Source organism: Lethenteron reissneri, chromosome 14 (assembly GCF_015708825.2).
Source record: "Lethenteron reissneri isolate LAM-NWPU_2019-01 chromosome 14, ASM1570882v1, whole genome shotgun sequence".
In the NCBI taxonomy this organism is placed as follows: Eukaryota; Metazoa; Chordata; class Hyperoartia; order Petromyzontiformes; family Petromyzontidae; genus Lethenteron; species Lethenteron reissneri.
In genome coordinates this window covers 3,441,695-3,465,060 of record NC_083792.1, presented here as the reverse complement: position 1 = coordinate 3,465,060, position 23,366 = coordinate 3,441,695, and the positions used below count along the sequence as shown (strand labels likewise).

Sequence of the window (23,366 nt, the reverse complement as noted above, 5' to 3'; positions counted from 1 at the left end):
GCTGTCTGTCGATGTCGCACAAAGGCGGTACTCCCTTGTTTTTATCAAGCCTGGAGAGCTGATGATGGTGATGATGGTGATGATGGGCTGAGTAGCCCCACACACACTGGGATTTGAACTCAAGGCAGTAACCACAAGGCCAGATAACTGGTATTTAATTTTACACGGTTCAATATTTTAAACCGGCATTCGGGAAATACAAGTTTAAACAAAAAAACCTGCATGACACAATACTACTGTTGGCGGAACACTGCACTCATAATAAAGGTTTTTTTTGGGTGAGATCGCGTAAAAATAAACTGCACTCAGTCGGTTGGATACAAGTTCAATCCCAGTCAAGAGCCGACTCAAGTTCATAGTGCCTCTGCTCTAGGCGCCAATATAATTGGTACAGCTTTCCCTCGCTCTATGCCGGTGCGGTTTGTGCCATTTCGGGCTCACCTAATTCTACCCAAAATTCACTCGACGATGCGGTTTGAATTCACTCCACACGCGGCTAAGTAAGTATGCTGGACTTCTTTGGCACCGTACGTAGGCAACCGTGCTAATCGGAGGTGCGGCTATGTAGTCGGACGTGGTACAACATTGTGTGTGTACCACGTGTGTACCGTGTTTGTACTGTGTGTGTACCACGTGTGTACTGTGTGTGTACCACGTGGTACTGTGTGTGTACCACATGGTACACACACAGTACACACATGTGTACCGTGTGTGTACTATGTGTGGACTGTGTGTACTGTGTGTGTACCACTTGTGTGTACTGTGTGTGTACCACGTGGCACACACGTGTGTACCGAGTGCGTTACTCAGCAGCTGTCTCCTCGTGCGGCTGTGCTTCGTTGCCGCCCCCTTCCTTGGAAGGCATCAAAAACGACTTCCACTGCGACCACTTTCCTCTACCTCGGGCAGCCAACAGCGCTCATCTTACAGAGGGGAGGACTGCACCCCCTCCCCCACCCCATGATGGGAATGTGGAATTTTGTTTCGACCACCGTCTCAGGGCCGCGCGTTAAAGCCGATGAGCACTGCCACCATCGCTCGCCTCCTGTGTGAGAGAGAGAGAGAGCGGGCGAGGGACTCCACGCCTCTGAACGTTCCACAAACGCAGCCTTCGATTTAAAAGTTGAAGCAGCTCCCCCCCCCCGACCCCCCCCCCCCCCCCCCATAGCTGCAGCACCACCACTGCACATGGCTTCGTGCCGCCCCAGTTCACAGCCACCCGCTTTGTTTAGTCCAAGTCCAAGGGGGTGGTGGTGGGGGGTGGAGTGGAGTGGACGTGCGGCCGAATGGTCACCCACGGTCACCCCCCCACCCAGCCCAGCCGAACCAGCCGGGGGTCCCTGGCTCCGCGCGGATCGAATCGGCCGCTCGGGCGAGCGAGGGCCTCGCAGCGTTTAACAAGCTCGCGCTTTGTGAGCGTGTAGGCAGCAGATGCAAGAGGAGAGACCTCGTGAGAGGCAGTGTGCACGTGAATGTGTGTGCGGTAGTGTGGGTGGGTCAGCGCGTGTGTGTGCACGTGAATGTGTGTGCGGTAGTGTGGGTGGGTGCGCGTGTGTGTGTGTGTAAATGTGTGTGGGGAGCGGTAGTGCAGCGGTTAGTGCGCTGCGCTATGAACACAACGACCCGGGTTCGATTTCCGCTCACACGGCCAACACCGGTGACGGTAATCCGAACCAGTCCTGGGCCTCCCCTAGGTCCACTCAGCCTTAAATGAGTACCTGGTGCGGTGTGTAAACATCGCCACTGGGGAGACAAAGGCGGTCAGGCGTGGTGCTGGCCACCCACCCCTCGTGTACCATTCCGGCCTTCGTAGCTGCTCGCTAACAGCACTTGCCCCAACAGTCTGTTAAGGCTACACGGGGGTCGGGGGGGGGTCTTTGCGTGCTCTTAATAATTTCGCAAAAAGAGAATGACGGTCGTTTTCTTTTTCTCGAGCGCCAAGTCGACTTCGAGAAAGAGAGGGGGAAGAGAGTGAGTTGAAATGATGGGGGGGGGGGGGGGTCGTCACAAACCCAGCCTGAAAAATGTGAACAGGAAATAACTTCTGTGCTCATACAGCAGCCTGGGAGCGTGTCAGGGTTACAAGTCCCATATCCGCTCTCATCGCAAGGCACACCATAACTTGAATACATTTCCAAAAAGAATTACGAGCCGCCGACTTTGTAAACATTCCGAAAAAAAACCGCAGTCGCGTCAAATAATCATCAAGGTCTCTTGTGAAAGTGCCACAACGATTGATCTGGCAATGCCACCGCGTGATGCGGGGCAAGGGGTGGTTACCACGCTGCGCTCCTGAATCCGTCGATCCGAGGACGTTCGATCACCGGCCAACGCCTCACGGCTAACGTCAGTGGCGAGTGACATCTGAACCGGTCCCGGGATCACAGCCCATCGCGCTAACCGCTGCGCCACCGCTCACCCCTCCTTGGATAAACATTATCAAGGGGGAAAAAAAAAAATTACCACGTAAAATTATTTTAAGTTCATTCCCCAACCGGAAACCGCGAGGCGTGGTTCCACCGGGCGTGACCTTGCACCGGCTCAATTATGGGAATGTCACAATGCCATCTGTTGTGATGTGGTCTGTGTGACTCCCAGGTGAGCACGCGTGTGTGTGTGTGTGACCGTGTGTGTGAGTGAGCGTGCGTGTGACCGTGTGTGTGTGCGTGTGTAAGTGTGTGTGTGTGAGCATATGTGTGAGTGCGTGTGAGTGTACGTGTGACCGTGTGTGTGCGTGTGAGTGTGTGTGCGTGTGACCGTGTGTATGTGTGTGCGTATGTGTGAGTGTGTGCGAAGCCTGGATTTCGTTACATTTTCTCGCTCTCCCCCGTTGGGCGCTGGCTGGCGGGTTGCTGCCGTTTAAATTCCGGGCTCTCCAAGCCGGATACCCCCAGCCAAAAAGCGGCCATTGTGTAACGGCCTCCCCCGAGCACTGACGCTCCCCACTCCCTCCCTGGCTCACTCCCTCTCTCTATCCCTCCATCATCTCCCTCCCTCCCTGCTCCCTCCATCCACTCCACGTCTCTCCCTCCCTCCCTGCTCCCTCCATCCATTCCACGTCTCTCCCTCCCTCCCTACTCCCTCCATCCACTCCACGTCTGTCCCTCCCTGCCTGCTCCCTCCATCCACTCCACGCCTCTCCCTCCCTCCCTGCTCCCTCCATCCACTCCACGTCTTCCCTCCCTCCCTGCTCCCTCCATCCACTCCACGTCTGTCCCTCCCTCCCTACTCCCTCCATCCACTCCACGCCTCTCCCTCCCTCCCTGCTCCATCCATCCACTCCACGCCTCTCCCTCCCTCCCTGCTCCCTCCATCCACTCCACGTCTGTCCCTCCTCCCTACTCCCTCCATCCACTCCACGTCTGTCCCTCCCTGCTGCTCCCCATCCACTCCACGCCTCTCCCTCCCTCCCTGCTCTCCATCCATCCACGTCTCCCTCCTCCCTGCTCCTCCATCCACTCCACGTCTCTCCCTCCCTCCCTGCTCCCTCCATCCATTCCACGTCTCTCCCTCCCTCCTACTCCCTCCATCCACTCCACGTCTGTCCCTCCCTGCCTGCTCCCTCCATCCACTCCACGCCTCTCCCTCCCTCCCTGCTCCCTCCATCCACTCCACGTCTCTCCCTCCCTCCCTGCTCCCTCCATCCACTCCACGTCTGTCCCTCCCTCCCTACTCCCTCCATCCACTCCACGCCTCTCCCTCCCTCCCTGCTCCCTCCATCCACTCCACGTCTGTCCCTCCCTCCCTACTCCCTCCATCCACTCCACGTCTGTCCCTCCCTGCCTGCTCCCTCCATCCACTCCACGCCTCTCCCTCCCTCCCTGCTCCCTCCATCCACTCCACGTCTCTCCCTCCCTCCCTGCTCCCTCCATCCACTCCACGTCTCTCCCTCCCTCCCTGCTCCCTCCATCCACTCCACGTCTCTCCCTCCCTCCCTGCTCCCTCCATCCACTCCACGTCTGTCCCTCCCTCCCTGCTCCCTCCATTCCCTCCACGTCTCTCCCTCCCTGCCTGCTCCCTCCATCCACTCCCTCTCCATTTCTCCCTCCCTGCCTGCTCCCTCCATCCTTCCCTCCTTTCTACATCCCTCCCTTGTTGTTCCCCATTCTTCTCCACATATCTCACTCGCGCTCTCCATTCCTCCATCCCTCTCCCCATCACTCTCCACATCTCTCTCTTTCTCTCTCGTTCTCGCTTCTCATCCTCGCTATCCCTCCATCCACACCATCCCTGTTTTACACCTCATCTTCCTCTCTGCTTCTCCTTCGTTCCCACGTCCCTTCCCTCCTCTCTCGTGCTCTCTCTCTCTCCCTCTCCGCCAGGAATCCCCCTCCCCTCAACCCAAACACGCGCAGGAAGCCAGACTCACGAGACGAGCTCCCCGACCTCAGAGAGAGATGTCAAACTCTAAACCGATATTCTTGTGTTTACACCCCCCCCCCCCCCAACGCTGGCCGCCAGGTGTGTTTTAAAATAAATATTTTGGCCGTGCGCAAAGCCACCGGACCTCGCGGCACACAATCGGCGTGGGGCCATCGCTCAAGTCGGACAACGCGCCACTTGGAGACGTCTCACGATCTTGACGGAGCGTAAACAACGCTCGCCGTCACCGGTGGCGGCTCGGGTCCGCGGCTACGGGGGTCGAGGAGGCCACAAACTCAGCCGCAGGTCTAACCCACTGGAACGCGCCGGGCGGTGGCTTCGCACGCAGAGGGCCCACTGAGCTATGCAGCTCTTTTCGGAAGCCACCTGGCCACAGACGATTGCTCAACGAAGTGGCTTATCCCCGTGGAAATTTAATGCAGCAAAATACTCGAAACGCAACCACTTAGAGATAGATAGTATCACACGGAATCCAATAGACTCACAACATCAAAATACCCTCCAATCAAAACAAAACATTCGACAATTAAACAAGAAAGCAGTCAAGATCACAATGTCACCGTTTCCAACGCCGTTGATGCCACCACCACCACCACACCTCACCGCCAACGCTTCCCACCCTCCGCCAGATCCCACAGCTGCTGCCGAGTAGACACACACAGTAACCTCCATGATCTCGCTTGACAGTCTCCCAGCTCTCGAGGTCATCCCTCCCCCGAGGTCACGATTCGATTCATGAATCCATTCATTCATTGCCTCCTCGTGGTTCAACATTAGTTTCTGTTCGGGTTAGATCATCGTGTGGGTACAATGCCAATGGCAGCGATGTGCCCTCCACAACCCGACACGGCCAAACAACCGAGTCGTCTCGTGGGAAAATGTTCCACCGGATTTTAGTTTAACAGCAAAAAAACACTTCTGCAGAAAAGCGAGCAAAATGTACATAAGTTTACACGACGCTTCGCTGCTCCGGACCCTGTGAATAATGAGCATCCTAACCCGGACGAAACTATTTCTCGCGAGGACAATCGGGCGAATGTTTCACGAGCGCACGAAAAAAAAATCTGAATCGATGGTGAGAGCTACATCGCAGCCAGCAACGTCCGTCGAAATTTCATCGGCTGCCAGTTGCGGGGATCGAACCGCTGACCGCTCATCGGCGAGCGTGCCGACCGCAGACCTAGCGCGCACGCCGCCGCCCCATTTCATTTTGCTGCCCGACCTTCGGCAACAAGATACCGTCCATCGCCTCTGCTGCCGACGGGGGAGGGAATCACAAAAGACGCCCTTTGTTTTGCGCCTCCAAACAAACGGCGCCGGCCGTCGGCGCGGCGGAGACCATCTGAAAATGATTAGCGGACAAATTGTGCCACGCCTGCCCCCCCCCGCCCCCCGTGTGCTGTAACCACACGCCGACACCAGCGGTGATAATTCGGCGAGGTTCAGTTCGGATGGAGGTTCAAGTCTAAGTGTGATGCTCAGTTGATTCATCCGGGGTCGTGTGGTTGTCTCTGGGTTAGAAGATCAAATCCACGCCTGGCTTGGGCAAGCTGGGTGGGGGAGGTGGGGGGGGAGGTGAGAGGAGGGGGGTGAAATGGGAGGTGAAAATGAGAGAGGTCGGGAGGAGTGGGGGGCCCAGACTTCACTGATACTAACAGGAAACAGCTGCCTCCAGCCGTTCCATAGGCGGGCGCGTGGTGGAGAGGCCGCGTCACAGAATTAGGGCACTGGGCCATTGCACTCGGGGCTTGATTGGAAACAAATCTATTTTAGTTTGTGTGCGATTGTGTTCTGTGCGGGTGCGGTGTTTGGAACTCGCCAACAGCACTTGCCCCAACAGTGTTTGTCATCTTTGTATTAGTCTCTGTTGTGTGTTGGTTGGGAAGTGGTGGCGTAGCGGGATATCAACACGCGCACGTGAGCCTTGAGTTCGATTCCTGGCCATGGGTAACACATCAGTGGTGAGTGATATTGGAACCGATCCTGAGTCTGGCCCTAGGCTAGGAATCACATCAGCCACGATTAAACCAACCGGCTGCTAATAGAAGATGGAATGTGAGGGGTGGCGATGGCTTGGAGAGGCCTTAATCCAGCTGAACTGAGCTGAACCGCTGCGCCACCACTCCTCCGTGCAAGCATAAAAAGACAAAGAACCCCCGTATAGCCTGTAATAGACTGTTGGGGCAAGTGCTGTTAGCGAGCACCGATGAAGGCCAGAACAGCACACGAGGGGGTGGGTGGCCAGCACCACGTCCGGCTGCCTTTGTCTCCCAAGTGGCGATGTTTACACACCGCACCAGGTAATCAATTGAGGCTGAGTCTACCTAGGGGAGGCCCAGGACCGGTTCAGATAACCGTCACCGCTGTTGGCCATGAGCGGGAATCGTGAGCGGGAATCGAACCCGCATTCGCCATGTTCGTAGCGCAGCGCGCTAACCGCTACACCACCGCTCCCCACACACACACACAGATACACACGTGCACACGTAACACACACACAGATACACACACACACGTAACACAGTGCTCCCCTATTGGTTCTCCCCCTGACCAGAAGAAGCATCCGCAGCTGTGCAGACTCGCAAGCCAATTTGTGAGATTACAGACACGGCGTTTTACGGGGCACGGGGAGACAAGAAGCAGAATAAAGAACCAGCAGAGGCCGAAACAAACGGCCGCACACAGAACCTGAGACGAGCAGACTCAACTCCCTGCACAGGTTTCCACAATTCCCGACGATGAAACTAAATAACCGCCACTTACACGCCGCACAGAGAGAGAGGTGATAGCAAAGTCCACGGCCCGGTGTCCTTGTGATGGCGAGGCACGCGATGTACAAACAGCAACGTACACGCGATGCCTACTCACGACGTACACACCGTGCTGGTCTGTGGGGGTCGTTTGACTATACTTCCCCGTTCTGGTCATGGTGGGTTTGTGAGGGTGGACAACATAGGCGAGGCAGCATAGTAGGGTGCAAACATTGGGTCACGTTCACGATATGTGCGCTGCATCGTGCATGTGAGAATCGACGATTTATTTACGATTCGTGATCATAACATGCAAATGAGATGCTGATGTGACATCTAGACTGGTGGAGTAAAGATGGGGGGGGCAGGTTTGAAGAGAATCAACTCCAGAATCATATCGCGACCCAGAAGCATAAGAACCGACCAAGACTCTCATTGGGCAAGGCCGTTAACGACCAACCAACCACCCCCTTCACAAATGAACACCTCTGACCCCGTGAAAATTAGGTAGGGTCATCGTGAACCGCCATCGCGAACCAGGCTGAGAAATCTTCTTGTTTCTTTCGGTAAAGTCATGTAGAATGGAAATAATAAAATAATAAAATTTAAACATAATAAAATAATTCTCACGACGTTCCCCCTCCAACCCAGCTTAAATATACGCTCCAAGCCTGGGATGTTTCATTCAGACGCTGTCTTCCCGACAGACCTGTTCTTCACCTGAGGACGGCTGCTTGCGTTGTGGCCGAAACGTCGTGATCATTATTTTATTATGTTTTATTTTTATTATTTTATTATTTCCATTCTCCGTGACTTTACCGAAAGAACCAAGAAGATGAATCCCTGCAGTCACGAAAGCTTTAAATCGAAATCAGGCTGAGAAACTCAACTCCAACGAAAAAGTCAGCGGCCACCCAGATTACTACCACGGTCGTTACAGCCGCGATAATGCCGCGCCTAATACCACGCGTAATACCGCGCGCAATATGGCACGCAATACGGCTCGTAATGCCGCTCTTAATGCTCACTCACCGCCTGCTGCACAGCGAACTTTAAAGATCCGCTGATGTCATTCGAGCGAGACGGATACTGGGTGCCGGCGTCAGAGTCCACATTTTTGCCAAATTCTAAAAATTACACCGCAAATTACTAAATTGGGATTGTGCATAGCAGCAATCACCCCCTCCCCTCCCCTACTACTGCTGGCAAACTAATGCCCCATTGTTGTCAATGAGACTCATCCTGGTGTCTTAGAGGTCTCACTTGGTTTAACAAAATAGAAACAATTTTATAGGATAAACTAAACAAGCTTTACTTGTCTTCTTAGTTCTTTCGGTAAAGTCACGTAGAAGGGAAATAATAAAATAATAAAAATAAAACATAATAAAATACAATTCTCACGACGTTTCGGCCACAATGCAAGCAGCCGTCCTCAGGTGAAGAACAGGTCTGTCGGAAAGACGTCTGCAGTCACGAAAGCTTTAAAATGTTTTATTTGACCGAGTAAGGCCTCACTGGGCTATATAGCTCTTTTTCAGAAGTGGCCTGGCTATCACAAATGATAATTCAACGAAGCGACTTATCACGTGGAAATTTATAGCAGCCAAATACTCAATGCACGTTAATTCTAAAGGTGGAGGGACAAAACCAGAGGACCTGGAGAAAAATTCATGCGACCACGGGGAGAACATGCAAACTCCAAATATGCAGGCATAAATGGTCAGGATCGAACCCACAGCCTCCTGCACACCAGGCGAGGCAGTTAACATCTCGCCACCGTGGCGCACCTTGAACTTCAGCAAGACCAGAACAATAATAACAACACTCCCACAGTTTACCCGACGTTGCTTTGCGATGTCTCACTTGCAGGCGGGAGACAAGGAAACCTCTCCGAGTCTCCACTGCGTAAAGCGAAATAAACGTTTGCACTGAGCTCAAGCGAGCTGGCTCGCGGGCGCTGCTTCGTCGCCTGTGTTGTTGGGGGGAGCGAGGCGGCCACGCACAGCGTAAACCTGCGCTGGTTGGGGTCCAAGGAAGGCTGTCGTCTTGGCTGGGAAACAGAGTTGGCGGGGGAGGGGTGGTGAATGAGCATAAGCAAGGGGAGCCCTTAATTATATATTTTTCTTTGCCCTACATTCGCTCTCGGAGAAGTCGACCGGGTTCGTTCACAGCCGCACGCCGCCGCAGCGAACAAACGCACTTTCAAAAAGAAAAAATATGAACGCGAGACACACGAACCAGCTTGCACCGGTTCTTCGATAGGTTCTCGATATGATGTCAAATATTCCCCTTTCCACTGGCACAACAGAGCCACGCCAGCACGGGGCCAACATGGAGATGGGTGGTTTTCCACTGGCACAACAGACCACACCAGCACGGGGCCAACACGGAGATGGGTGGTTTTCCACTGGCACAACAGAGCCACACCAGCACGGGGCCAACATGGAGATGGGTGGTTTTCCACTGGCACAACAGAACCACACCAGCACGGGGCTATCACGGAGATGGGTGGTTTTCCACTGGCACAACAGAGCCACGCCAGCACGGGGCCAAAACGGAGATGGGTGGTTTTCCACTGGCACAACAGAGCCACCCAAGCACGGGGCCAACACGGAGATGGGTAGTTTCCTCCTGGCTATTTTTGCAGAGCCTGGTCGTGCGTGGTGCTGGCCACCCTCCCCCTCGTGTGCCTTATCAGCCTTCATAGAGACTTGCTAACAGCACTTGCCCCAACGGTCTGTAAAGGCTATAATACCAGGCGATCCTTGTCTTTGTGTGTGTATAGAGTTCACTGCAAACTCTGCAACATCATTGGCAAGTGGTGTTTGTTGAGCCTTTTCAGGTCACGCCGCTTCTAGGTCAACTTAGCCTCAAATGAGTATTGGGTGTGGCGTGTACACATGATCATTGTGGGAGACAAAGGCGGCCAAAGGCGTGTTGCTAACCACCCCACCACCCACACCACGCGTCGTGCCAGAGGCCTCGCCCGGTGCTCGCTAACGGCAATCACTTTCACAGTCTCCAAGACAGAATGTGGATCTACGTCGACTTGTGTGCAATGTGTGTCTGTATGTATGTGCGGGGGTTGTGTATGTGGTTGTGTGCGGGGGGAGCGGTATTGTAGCGGTTTGAGCGCTACGCTACGAACCTGGCGACCGGAGTTCAATTCCCACTCACGGCCAACACCAGTGACGAATATCTGAACCGGTCCTGAGCCTCCCCTAGGTCGACTCAGCCTCAAATGACTACCTGGTGCGGTGTGTAAACATCGCCACTGGGGAGACAAAGGCGGCCGGGCGTGGTGCTGGCCACCTACCCCCTCGTGTACCGTTCCGGCATTCACAGGTGCTGCTCGCTAACAGCACTTGCGCCAACAGTTAAGGCTATACGGGGGATCTTTGTCTTTGTGTGTGTATCTTTGTCTTTGTGTGAATTCCTTCACGGAGATCATGAAGAGGGCCGCTGTCCTGCGTGTTTGACGACATGAAGAGCTCATTGTAGGCCATCTAAACCACTCTGTTTGCTGTGATTGAATGAGTATCTGGTGCAGTTTACATCGGGCTACTCATTTGAGACTGATCTGACCTACGGGGTGGGGGGGGGGGGGCAGAACCAGTTCAGATGATCGCCACTGATGTTCGCCGTCGTCAGGAATTGATCCGCAAACGCGAAAGGAGACATCGCAGCGATGCCACTCAGCCGCTCCTGACGCGGCTATCTCGGCTTGACCACCCTGGACGTCAAATTGGAGTCGTCGCCGCTCTGCGTCTAACATCGTCAACATCAGCTGCCGTAAGTTAGAAGAAGACGGGGTTTGCAGCAGAGTGCACCGCCACCACCACCACCACACCTGGAGACGGACGCTTGGAGGGGGGGAGAGGGAGGAGGGAGGAGAGGCGGGGAGAGGGGGTCTAGGGGGGGGTTAGAGGGGGGGTTAGAGGGGGGGGGGGTCTAGAGGGGGGGGGGTTCGACACCTTGAGCGGTCGCCACCCGCTGCGCCCCGCGCCAAGTCAACATCGCCGCCTCGACCTCGACACGGGCAGACAAAGACGGCGTTGTCGCCCCGCATTGCCAGCGACGCGGCACCACCAACAAACATCACCACCACCCACCACCACCAACCACCACCAACTACCACCAACCACCACCACCAACCACCACCAACCCCCCAACTAGCACCAACCACCACAACAACCACCACCAACCACCACCACTACACCCACCACCACCACCACCCCAAACTACACCACCAACCACCACCAACTACCACCAACCACCACAACCACCACCAACCACCCCAACTAACACACCAACACACCACCAGGCACACCAACTACCACCACCCACCCCACCAAACCCCACCACTACAACCAGACCAACCACCACCACCAACCACCACCACTACCACCACCAACCACCACCAAATAACCACCACCAACACACCAACATCACCACCACCAAACCACCACTAAACATAACCACCACCACCACACCAACCACCACCACTACCACCACCACCCAAACAAACATCACCACCATCAACACCAACACCAAACACCACCACCACACCAACCACCACAACCACCACCACCACAACCACCAAACCATCAACACCACCAACCCCACAAACCACCACCAAACATCACCACCACCAACCACCACCACCAAACATCACCACCACCAAACATCACCACCACCAACCACCACCAACCACCACCAACTACCACCACCAACCACCACCAAACATCACCACCAACCACCACCATCAAACACCACCACCAAACACCACCACCACCACCAACCACAACCACCACCACCAACCACAACCACCAAACATCACCACCACCAACCACCACCAACCACCACCAAACATCACCACCACCAACCACCACCAAACATCACCACCACCAACCACCACCAACCACCACCAACTACCACCACCAACCACCACCAACTACCACCACCAACCACCACCACACACCACCACCACCAACCACCACCAACAACCACCACCAACCACCACCAACTACCACCACCAACCACCACCAAACATCACCACCAACCACCACCATCAAACACCACCACCAAACACCACCACCACCAACCACAACCACCACCACCAACCACAACCACCAAACATCACCACCACCACCACCACCAACCACCACCAACATCACCACCACCAACCACCACCAAACATCACCACCACCAAACATCACCACCACCAACCACCACCAACCACCACCAACTACCACCACCAACCACCACCAAACATCACCACCAACCACCACCATCAAACACCACCACCAAACACCACCACCACCACCAACCACAACCACCACCACCAACCACAACCACCAAACATCACCACCACCAACCACCACCAACCACCACCAAACATCACCACCACCAACCACCACCAAACATCACCACCACCAAACATCACCACCACCAACCACCACCAACCACCACCAACTACCACCACCAACCACCACCAACATCACCACCAACCACCACCATCAAACACCACCACCAAACACCACCACCACCACCAACCACAACCACCACCACCAACCACAACCACCAAACATCACCACCACCAACCACCACCAACCACCACCAAACATCACCACCACCAACCACCACCAAACATCACCACCACCAAACATCACCACCACCAACCACCACCACCACCACCAACCACCACCAAACATCACCACCAACCACCACCATCAAACACCACCACCACCAACCACAACCACCACCACCAACCACAACCACCAAACATCACCACCACCAACCACCACCAACCACCACCAACTACCACCACCAACCACCACCAAACATCACCACCAACCACCACCATCAAACACCACCACCAAACACCACCACCACCACCAACCACAACCACCACCACCAACCAAAACCACCAAACATCACCACCACCAAACACCACCAAACATCACCACTACCAACCACCACCAAACATCACCACCACCAACCACCACCAAACATCACCACCACCAACCACCACCAATCACCACCACCAACCACCACCACACATCACCACAACACATCACCACCACCAACCACCACCACCAAACACCACCACCACCAACTACCACCACCAACCACCACCAAACATCACCACCACCACCACCAACTACCACCACCACCACCAACCACCACCAAACACCAACTACCACCACCACCACCAACCACCATCAACCACCACAAGTGCCGCCCGTTGCTCAGTGGCGTGCTCGTGAAGCAGCTGCCGCTGCTGCGACGAACCATCACAGCTGCGGCACAAGACTCCTGGTCCAGCCCGACCCCCCCATGCCCCCCCTCTCCTTTATCCCCCCTCTATCTCCCTCCCCCTAACCCGCACACAGAGAGAGAGGGGGGGGGGGCGATTCAGAGGCACGAGCAACGTGGCCCGCCGTGCTCATCGCAGGTGCGGGCGGCGAGGGACAACGAAGTGGGACAGGCGGCAGCGGCGTCTAACTGACGAAAACAACTTGCGTGGAGGAAAATGAAGCGCAGCGGAGAAAATCCGCACGTGCGAGGGTGCAACACTCTATCCCGTGCGAGGGTGCAACACTCTATCCCGTGCGAGGGTGCAACACTCTATCCCGTGCGAGGGTGCAACACTCTATCCCGTGCGAGGGTGCAACACTCTATCCCGTGCGGAGTGAACGAACGTGAAGACGAGTCCACACTCGCTGTCCGCCGCATTCTAAAAAACATGCTTCGAATCGCTTTAAACTATCGTCATTATAGTGCGTATTTAATGTGGCGCTGCACTCTGATGTTATAGGAGAAAACATTTATTAAAAAGTCTATTTAATTCAGTAGAACGTCATTTCTATTTAATTTCTAGATTATGGCTGCAGGTATTGTGGTCTATGCAAACATGACTCCTTGTAAAAAAAGGTGTCAGTTTTGTTGCCAGATAGAAGGGTAAAAAACCAATTATCATAAGTAGAACGTGTTGTCTATATTTAAAGTTGCTTATTTTGATGTGACGTCACATTTCTCAAACCCCGCCCTCGTCACACATCGTCACAAATGTCTGACCCCCCCCCCCCCCCCCCAAGTGCGTGACGTCATTTATGGGCGGCCCCTTGATTCTAAATGTGTAGGGGGGAAACCCAGAGGGTTGCAGCATCTCGCGTGCATAGCGAGCCAGCGCCGCCAGGCAAAACCTCGTGGACGTCGCCAGGGACACAGACCGGGCCTTGTGATCATCACGTGCCCAATACTGGATACACATTTGGACCGTGGTGGCAGGACAACAATTATTACGCGCATGACCCTGACGTCAGGGCCGAAGCAGCCAGGCTTAAAAGACGGGGCTATACTCTAATATATAACGGAAGTCGGCAAAAGCGGGAATTGTGGCTCAGAAAATAAGATGCTCACGATATGCAGGAGAGTAACGTGTACACGAGAATCGCTTGCTTGTTAGAACGAGATGTTCACCGAGGGAGGGACGGTGGCACAGTAGTTAGCGCAGACTTGGTTGGCTACGTACGGTGCGAAAGAAGTTCAACAGACATCCACTGCGCTATGCCAAGGAGCATAAACCATCACGTGAACTCCGGTCATCCTTGCAGCAGTGGCTATTGAACAAAGACAGTCACTGCATCTGGCACGTTCAGATGCGCTTCTGCGGCCGTCTGGTAACGCTCCTTCCGACATGAGGAAGCCACTGGAGCTTAAACACTTTTAAATCATCGAGATTGAAAACTATTTTCTTTCGAAAAGCTTTTTGTGTTTAATTTGTTGTCCTTCCCCCGCACCTCCAATTAGCACGCTTGGCTACGTACGGTGCGAAAGAAGTTCAACATACATACAGACAAACATACAAGCCCAAATTTGACTCCCTGCCAGGGCTAACACATCAGTGGCAAGTGACATCTGTCTGTACTTGTCATGAGTACCCCCCCCCCCTTCGCCAACTCACCAACTCACACTGACGGGCCTAGTGAAGTACAGCTGAATGAATTGACACGAGGCAGGTCTTCATCCAAACTAGATTAACAAGAGGGCTGGAACTGTTGCTAATGATGTGATGTGATACCGTATGTATTCAGGCTAACAAAACTGTATAAATGAAACAAACTCCATACAAAAAATACAAATTAAATGACAAAATTTTGATTTTAAAAAAGGAACGCATTCCTCTATTGCAACAGGAGCCCCAACATGTTTTAAAAATCCAAATCTCAAGGGGGAATCATTCAATTCTTCCGGAGCAATGCCGAGCGAAACATCGACCATCTCACAGCTGGCAAGCCGGCAGCTGCTTTTCAACTCCGACATCGCTTCACCTCGGGCGGTGTGATCGCTTATGATCCGCACTGGACTCTGTTCCCCGTGTTCATTGTTGTCATTCACCACTGCTAAATCAGATTGTTTTTTTCTCTCCCCCTCTGTAATATGTTCCATCTGCCTGTAATTTACTCCGGGTCTCCCTAGAGAAGAAGAGACTCATTGGAGCTGAAGCGCGGTTATATATAAATGGAGGTATTGATCGTCAACAAGAAGCAAGCGGTGACACCACCGCGCTGCTCCTGTGCAATCTCACCTGGTTATAAATATAAACATCTCTCGTGAATAATGTGTATGTGTGTTGAACTTCTTTCGCACCATACGTAGCCAACCGTGCTAATCGGAGGTGCGACGAAAGGACAACAAACGAAACACAATAAGCAAGTTCTAAAGAAATGTTTTTAATTTTGATGTAAATGCATGGTGACATCCCTAGGCTGTGTCTATGACAGGGTTGGTGTACAGAGAGTCTTGGCATGCGCTTGTACACGCACACACAATCCTAAGTTAACGAGTAGGTTTTTGCAGACAATATTTTATCGACTCGTAGTAGATTGTAGGGTTCGGCCGTGAAATGATCTGGCTTCCTGGATTTTATTCCGACTTCCTGGATTTGAATTCCTACTGCCTGGGTTCTGTCCTGAAGATGCTTGGCGCAGTTGCAAGCGGAACGTCGCGTATCCGAGTGCTAAACTTGGCCGTGATAATTTGCCGTTCAACTCGGCGGCGAACCGAAACACCGACGACAATCGACTCGCCGCTTAACGCCAGTACGCGTGGAAAATATATTATATTAGACGTTAACACGGGCTGCGACTGAGTATTAACGCCCCGATAAATGTACAACTGCACTGTAAAACAAGCAACAAAGTTGCAGTTTAACAAGAAGGCGTTCATGACCAATATTATCCATAATATACGTTTTTTTTGGGTTAGATCGCATGAATATAACTGTGTCTTTAAGTCCGCCATCAGCCGACACAGCTATTTAGTATGGTTTGTTATGTAGACAAAACATGCCAAAACAGTTACTAGTTCTGCTTTGGAGAGTAAACCCACAACATTTACAATTCGAGCGCCGCGACGTTTCGCCGGTAATTACAACCAGCCTCATCAGGCGACAGCCAGAGAGTTGAAGTGTCGAATGGAGGAGGATGTTACGCAACATTCGACGGTTGCAACAAGGTCACGTGCAGGGCAGTCGCGTCGCCCGTCGAAGTTCAAGTTTCACGTTGACGTCGGAGGGCGACAAGCAGCAGCTGCCACTCGCAACAAACCGCGTGTACGGCGCAGAGGGCCGACACGGCCACCGCTGCTGCTCGCAGACCGGGGCAAGGTGGCACTAAGCTCCAGGTCATCCCGAGCAACGCCATCGTCATCATCGCATTTGGAGTTTGCGTGTCTCTCTCCACGTGGTCACGTGGATTTTTTTCCTCCGGGTCCTCCGGTTTTTTTCCCTCCACATTTAGAAACACGCATTGAGGTTAATTTCCACGTGATAAGCCACTTTGTTGAGCTATCATTTGTGGTCACTTCTGAAAAATAAGTTAATACCTCAGTGGACTTTACCTGGTAAGATACAAAATAAGATCAGTTGTTGACCTTTCCCATACTTTGCACTCCTATCGTGTTTTCGTATTGTTTGTTGTCGTAACGTTCTTACCCGCTCCTATAGCTCGACGTATTACTCCAGTGTCAATAAATATTATGATTCTGAGCATTAGCCATGAACCATCCACTGCTGGATGAAGGCCTCCCAAACAGCTGTCGCCATCTCTCTCACTCCTACGATGTGAATAGTTCCACCCCCACCCCCGCCCGGTATAGACTGCGATGTAATAAATAATCCATCCGGCACGAGCTGATTTCATCGCTCCGTCTCCGCGGTGGACGCCCCGCCGCACGCGTCGCCGTCGCCCGCTTACAAATCCCAACTCGTCCACGTGACGTCTCTGAAAGTGCGGTTGGTTTTTTGGTCTCTCAATGTAATTCGCAGCAACACTGGCGTAATTCTCTGTTTTTTTGCAGTTGCACGCCGGAATCCGCGCAGCAGCGGCAGCCGCCGCGGCCACATGGTCGTCTCCAACGGCAACGGAAACACCACAAAGCACTTTTCAAACCCGGGCACGGACCGGTCCCCTTCTGGGACTCAACCGTCACAAATCTCATCCCAGCGGTGCATTCTCCCCCCCCTCTTCCACCCCCTCCCCTCCCGGCCCACACTAAACATCAATAAAAGCCCCGGCGCTTGGCTCCGGAGACCTTGAGCTTGCCACCTGTGTCTCTGCTTTACCCAGCATCGTCTGCGAGTTGTCCCGGGACATTCACAGATCACCGGTTGTTTTTTTCTCGTTGTTGTTGCAAGTTGTGCAAAGCATATAAAGCACTCCGCGGACGACGCGTTTACATGCAGCTCCTTCCCTCTTCCGGTATCGATCGTCAGATGGTCTTCTTCATCCCACGATGTGGCCCATGTACATTATTTTACTTCAGCCAAACGACGCCGTGCAGTCGGTGACCATCAAGCGACGACTGAGACGGGGCGTGCTCACGATGATGCCGCCTTGCCCACTGTCAAATGACCGTCGTGCCCTCATCCGGCGGTGTCGAGATGTTCGACTCATTCTTCCTCGCCGCGATGACCCTGTATATTTGGAGTTTGAGTGTCTCTCTCCCCGTGGTCGCGTGGCATTTTTCTCCGGAGTATTTGGCCACGTGGCGAGCCACTTCTGCGAGCTGACAAAGGAGCTATACAGTGTAGCTCAGTGGGGCTTAACGGGTAAAAAATAAAAATAAATTGTTTACTTTAATGTCCCAGGTATTTTGTTGTTGTTGTGGCACCTCAGGGGTAGTTACCCCGACTCCCACCACCCGCCAGCCGATCGCCGACACGAAGAACTGCCGGCCGGCGCCATCGGTCAGAAACTCGGCCACCACCTGACCAGGCCCGGTGGCCAACAACCATTCCAAAGGTGAAGCCGCTCGGGAGAAGGGTCGTGCGGAGGGGGTGGGGGCTGCGGGGGAGCATTGTGGGAACGTGGCACGCGTCCAGGCGCTGCTCGTCGCCTGCCATTGTTATTTACCGCTGTGTTGTGCGAAAGAACGCCGAATGTAAACTGTACATACACACAACGTAACTTTTAAAAGTGTCGTCTGGGACTGTTTTGTTGTTGTTTTTGCTACCTTGCTCAATCCTATTTAATAAATAGATTTTTTGTTCATATTTAGTGACTTGCTTAACATTTTCTCTATTTCGCACTCCTATCGTTGTTTTTGTATTCGTTCGCTGTTGTAACCTTTTTGTCCCGTCCATACTGGACATCTGTGGGTAAAGAGCTTCACGGCTCATCGGATTCCTCCTCCAGTCTAAATAAAGACGCTGATTCTCATTCCATACGACGCAACTGCGATAGGTGAGCGTGGGAATAAACCGCGTGGCTCTGAAGATGAGACTGGGCCTTGTCGTGGGAATGTGGAAGGCACTATTCAGCGTGGGAACAGCTTTACAGTTCGACTGACAGAGGCTCTGTCCTCACTGCCCTTGGTGGCCGCATCGCGCGTGGCAAACGAAACACAGCAAGTAAAAAACTTACAGCATACCCCCTCGCTTCTACGTTTAAAACTACATTTTAACAATAAATAGCAGTTCAAACCGTCCTGTGTTTTTCCAGAAAAGCTGCGGTGATTTTTTTTTTTAAAACCCCATTTTGAAGAGGATCCTGCACTGCAATGTTTGGCCAATCCCTTTGTAAGGCGCCTGTCGTATGCAGGAGGAAACCGGAGAACAAGTCCTAAAACAACACCAGGGGATAACACTCGCAGGTGTGCACAGGCAGAATGAACGATGCTCGGCACACAGGGGCTCACACGGCTTATTTTCAATGAATGAACGGTGATTTCAGAAAACCAAAATATTGGTTGGACAGCTTAACATTCCAACCGTGGCGCTGAAAATAAAAAGTCCGCATTATGATCCAGCGGACCAATCCGCGTGACCAACAGCTTACTTTGTTCAAGAGAGACGGGTTTCAAGTCAAGCTCCTGCCTCCAGCGTGGAGGAGAGAGTCCCTTCATAGAAGAGATCTGTCAAATAACTGCGGAGGGCGCGACGAGACGGGCAGGTGACGAGCGCGAGGGTAAACCCATCGCGGCACTCGAGACATCGCAGGCAAAGAGGGCGTCGCAGTACAGCGGCGCGAAAGGGAGCAGAGGAAACTTCCCTGGTCCGGCACCACGAGGGAACCCGCGTGCCGATCTCGCGCGCCCGCCGATCATTACCGTTTGCTGGGAGGCGAAGTCCGGCGCCGCCGGTTCCACGGACCAGAAGCAGCGGTCGAAGGGGAACTCCGTGACGAGGTCTCGGCTCCCACCGTTGCCGACGCCGCTCCACCGGGAAGGCTGAGCCACGGTCGCCGGCGGTCGCAACGCGCCGGGCGGGGAGAGCAAAGAACACGAGGATAAACCGCGGGAATCTCGGAATTTTTACATCATAACAAAAGCTGAACAAATCGGTCAGTGATGCTCCTGCTGTTGCTGCCTTGTAAGTGGTGCACAAGCACAATTGACAAAAAAAATCTGAACACACGAGTCAATAATACTGTGGCCTTAAAAGACAATATATGTATGAAAAATCAGCGACATTTTTGGTAATGTCGCTGATTTTACATACATTTTTTAATATGCCTTCTTCACAACATATTCAAATAAAACTGAGCTCATATCGAGGAGTTTACTTTTGCGCCGTTGCTCCAAGTCTGAATGTCAAACACAAATCATCAACGGCGAGTGCCCAAATAAATACTTAAAACAATCCCCAGCATCTTCAAGATTTCAAAATCAAATACAATGCTTTGTTTATATCGAGGGCTTACTTTTTGTGCTATCCCAAAAGGAAACAGCGGGTGCTGTGTGGATGTACTGGTCCTCGCGATGAGAACGTGGAATTTCCACCACTGGCTCAAGTGCCGCCGCATTGCTCGTTTGAGCGACATTTTTTTACTTCTCGCTGAAGCAGCGTAAGCACAACGCATGACCCCACAAAGGCCGAGACGAAATTAAACTTTTTTAATGTTACCAGGTAAGGCCCACCGAGCTATATAGGTCTTGATAGCTCGAAAAAGTGGCTTATCACGTGGGAATTTATAGCAGCAAAATACTCTAAATGCACGTTGATTCTAAATGTAGAGAGAAAAACCGGATGACCCGGAGAAAAATCCACACGACCACGGGGAGAACACGCACACTCCAAATATGCAACAGGCGTCAGGGTCGGCATCGAACGCACGACCTCCTGCGTACCAGGCGAGGTAGTTAACATCTCGCCACCGTGGCGACAAATGATGTAGTGGTAGCCAAAGGACGGAACACGCCGAGACAATGTCCACCGTGGAGATGGAGCAATGATTCCAGCTCGTGAACGCACGTGGCAGCACGTCCATCGTGGAGCTGGAGCGATGAATTCAACCCGTGCAGGATGGATTATTACCTCGCAGTCTGTTTAAGGCTATACGGAGTGGGGGAGCTATTCACATCGCAGGACCGAGATGGCCGACAGCTTGGGGAGGCCTTCATGCAGCAGTGGATAGATCATGACCGATGGTGACGATGATACATATGTATGATGAATTTCTTTCGCACCATACGTAGCCAACCTGTGCTAATCGGGGTGCGGAGTAAGGACAACAAACTAAACAAAAAAAGGCAGTTCCGAACAAATGAGTTTTCCATCTGGACGATGTAAAAGTGCATAGCTCCAGGGGCTTCCTAATATCAGAAGAGCGTTCCAGACGGCCACAGAAGCGCATCTGAAAGGACGCGATGCGGCGACGGTCAGCCAGACGCCGCTGCTGTGAGGATGACCAGGAGTTCGCGTGATGATGCTTTACGCTCCTTGACGAGATCAGCGAGGTGCTGCGGTTCATTTGCGGCAAGCACTTTGCGTGTACCGAGTGCGACCTTTGTCACGTTGAAAGATGGTGGAGAAAGATGCGGTGATACGAGCAGTGGTGGGCCGCTCCTTCGCACTGTCGGCGAGCAGTGTGGCGTACCTTGACATTTCTGATGGACAGCACGTTCTCTTTCACGTCCACGATCACCTCCTCTGTGCACTGCACCTCCCTGTCAACAGGGAAGGGACAACAGCAGCATCTCTCAGGGATAAGTACAAAAAAACAAGTTTAAACTAAGCAAAAAAGTACAAAAAACACATTTAAACTAAACTAAAAAGTAAAAAAAAGTTAACAAAAATCTAAACTAAACAAAAAGAAAAAAAACCACATTTAAACTAAACTAAAAAGTAAAAAAAAGTAAACAAAACACATTTAAACTAAACTAAAAAGTAAAAAAAAATAAACAAAACACATTTAAACTAAACTAAAAAGTTAAAAACACACATTTCAACTAAACTAAAAAGTAAAAAAAAACATTTAAACTAAACTATTTTTTTTAGTAAAAACTCCACATTTACACTAAACAAAAAAGTAAGCAATTTTTTATTTGACCAGGTAAGGCACACTGAGCTATATAGCTATTTTTAAGAAGCGACCTGGCTATCACAAATGATAGCCCAATAGAGTGGCTTATCCCGTGTACATTTACAACCGCAAAATACTCGAAACTCATGTAGATTCTAAACGTGGAGGGAAAAACTGGAGGACCCAGAGAAATATCCACGCGACCACGGGGAGAACATGCAAACTGCAAATATACAGCCGTCAGGGCCGGGATCAAACCCCACGACCTCCTGCATACCAGGAAAGGCAGTCAACAGCTCGCCACTGTATGACATGCTTACATGTATGGAACAACCAATTAGTTTGAAAACTCATTCTATATTAAAAAGTCATTTCTTTAGAAGTGCGTGTTGTGTTCAGTTTGTTGTCCTTCCCCCGCACCTCCCCCGCACGGTTGGCTACGTACGGTGCGAAAGAAGTTTAACGTACACACGGTACAACAAGCACTTGCCCCAACAGTGTGACAACGTCTAGAGGGGGGATCTTTTGTCTTTGTTAAGTTCAAATCGGCATCAGCGGTCGCCTCATCTCATCATCTCTCCAGGGCGCATAAAATACCGAGAGCATCACCTTGTGAGAATTCAGTCAAAAGTGGTTCTGTGGCATGCCTAGTCCCCCGTCATAGCAACGTGGAATTTCCACAACTGCCACAGAACCGGCATCGGAACTGCGCACGGCACCGAGCAAAGCAATAACATCTAAACATCGACACGATGATGTTTAACTCGCCTGATCTTGATGTTGACCCAATGTCATATTACAGAAATCGTGCACACTCCACAAACATGCCGGGCACCTTTGTCAATCCACTGCTGAATGAGGGCCTCCCCGCGCCCGACGACTCGTGGGGGTTATCCGACCATACTTCACCACGCTGGTGTCACAGCGCGCGTTGATGAAGGCGGGGGGCATACATAGGACGCGGCACCATAACGCAGGGCAAATACCAGATTATAAATGCCCAAGCGAGTATTGGGGAGGCGCTCATCATCACTGAATAGCCCTTAGCCAGTGGTGGAAATTTCACGTTCCCGTGGCGGGTACCAGGCTATCCACAGAACAACACAACCACTCCCCCCATCACTAAGTGATGCTTATGGCAGTATTTTATCGGCCCTGGAGGAATGACGATGATGGGCTGAGTCAACGCCCGACAGTTTTAAATCGCTGCAATGTTAACTTGCAAAGCTTCTCACGATACGCACACGCGTATGTATGATGAACTTCTTTCGCACCGTACGTAACCAACCGTGCGAATCACACAAACCACTAACCGTGCAGATGGCCACGACTACGATGATGATGATGATTCAACTCATCCGTGCTGTTGAAACAACTGATGATTAGATCATGATAGTTATGAATTGAGCTCAACTCTGTTGGT

The 23,366-nt window shown here is 52.3% G+C and overlaps 1 protein-coding gene across 1 annotated transcript in view; it reads right to left on the bottom strand.

Annotated features, from left to right (window-relative positions):
• The window catches only part of LOC133342166 (stAR-related lipid transfer protein 9-like), a 69,514-nt gene that overhangs the window by 43,221 nt on the left and 2,927 nt on the right, over positions 1 to 23,366 (bottom strand). Inside the window, exons 2-3 of the mRNA XM_061551134.1 lie at positions 21,518 to 21,587; positions 19,749 to 19,868 (exon numbers count right to left, since the gene is read on the bottom strand). Of these exons, the coding sequence (XP_061407118.1) occupies positions 19,749 to 19,868; positions 21,518 to 21,587 (190 nt within the window). The remainder of the gene's footprint in view (positions 1 to 19,748; positions 19,869 to 21,517; positions 21,588 to 23,366) is intronic.